The sequence below is a fragment of the Rhagoletis pomonella genome, unplaced genomic scaffold, assembly GCF_013731165.1.
Source record: "Rhagoletis pomonella isolate Grant_MI unplaced genomic scaffold, Rhpom_1.0 Rhpom_scaffold_00002, whole genome shotgun sequence".
Taxonomy (NCBI): Eukaryota; Metazoa; Arthropoda; class Insecta; order Diptera; family Tephritidae; genus Rhagoletis; species Rhagoletis pomonella.
The window spans coordinates 103,688,746-103,690,002 of record NW_023458556.1 but is presented as its reverse complement, the minus strand read 5'-3'; the positions used below and the strand labels follow the sequence as shown (position 1 = coordinate 103,690,002).

At 33.9% G+C, this 1,257-nt stretch overlaps 1 protein-coding gene across 1 annotated transcript in view; it reads left to right on the top strand.

Annotated features, from left to right (window-relative positions):
• LOC118756577 overlaps positions 1 to 813 on the top strand; it is a 2,061-nt gene extending 1,248 nt beyond the window's left edge. Inside the window, exon 3 of the mRNA XM_036491333.1 lies at positions 664 to 813. Within this exon, the coding sequence (XP_036347226.1) occupies positions 664 to 813 (150 nt within the window). The remainder of the gene's footprint in view (positions 1 to 663) is intronic.
• Positions 814 to 1,257: the final 444 nt, after the last annotated feature.

Sequence of the window (1,257 nt, the reverse complement as noted above, 5' to 3'; positions counted from 1 at the left end):
TATTGACATAAATACATAAAATCAGCTGATGAATTTAGTTCTGTAGCCGAACAGTTTTAGATCTCGACACTTAACAAACCCCTGCCTATCGTGACTCGGCACAAAAATTTAAAATATTGGTTCCGTACGTCATGCGGACTGTAAAAACCGTTGGGATATTATTATTATTATTAGTTGATGCTAGGTAAAATCCTGAATTTCAGATACAGGTATAAGTAAATAAACGATAATGCCTAACCTTTTCAGATACCGCTTCATTTACATAAACGTCAGGGGTCCCGGGCGATGCAACGACTCACAAATTTTTGAGTCATCATCTTTTAAGCAGTAGATAGAGAATTGTCCCTTACTAAGCGAAATGACTGGGGAAATTTCTGGTGTAAATGTGCCAGTATTTATTATTGAAGATTCGGCTTTTCGAGTTAGCAAAAAACTTATGAAACCCTACCCATTTAGCGTAAATCAAAACTCAAATGAAAAAGTATTTAACTATGCTCTTTCAAAAGCTCGTAGTGTTGTCGAAAACGCTTTTGGACACCTCGTCGCGTTGGAAAAGGAATTAACAACTCTATACGGAATGCCAATTCCATAATTAAAGCATGTTGCATCCTTCACAACTTTCTAAATGATTGCAATGATTTCCTAAACAGTAAATGGTTACAGGCTTTGGAGGAGTTGGAGACTAGGCGCCAATACCCGAGTGATGTGACATATATATCTGATGACCCAAGTAATGCAGAAATGATACGATCTGCGCTGTACACATATTTAAGTAAGTATATTAATTACACCAATTACCAATTACAAATATAAACGGATAACGAAGAGCTATGTTCTCTTCATCTCTATCTTCTACTTCATCATCTTTTCCCTTAATATCAATATTAATCTTTGTCCTTATTTTTATATTTGTCTTTGTCGTTGCCTTTGACTGCGCCTTTGCCTTTGTAACTTTATAGAATATAATACCTATATAGATATGATTCCCATACCTTCTAAGTGATTTGACGGATTGGAATAAAATGTATATAGTATAACAACCTTCTCTGTGTACTTCCCTACAATCCCTTAAAATTTCGTTGAACGTAGCCGTTGATTTTCTGTCCACGTATTTGAAATATACCCATACTTTTTATTCATTTTTCATTCATTTATTTTCATAGTTTCACATATTTCATATTAACATTATTATTTTTTTATTATTTTTTTTTTAGTTATTCATATTTGCACACATTTCACGCGCATACAGTGGCAAAC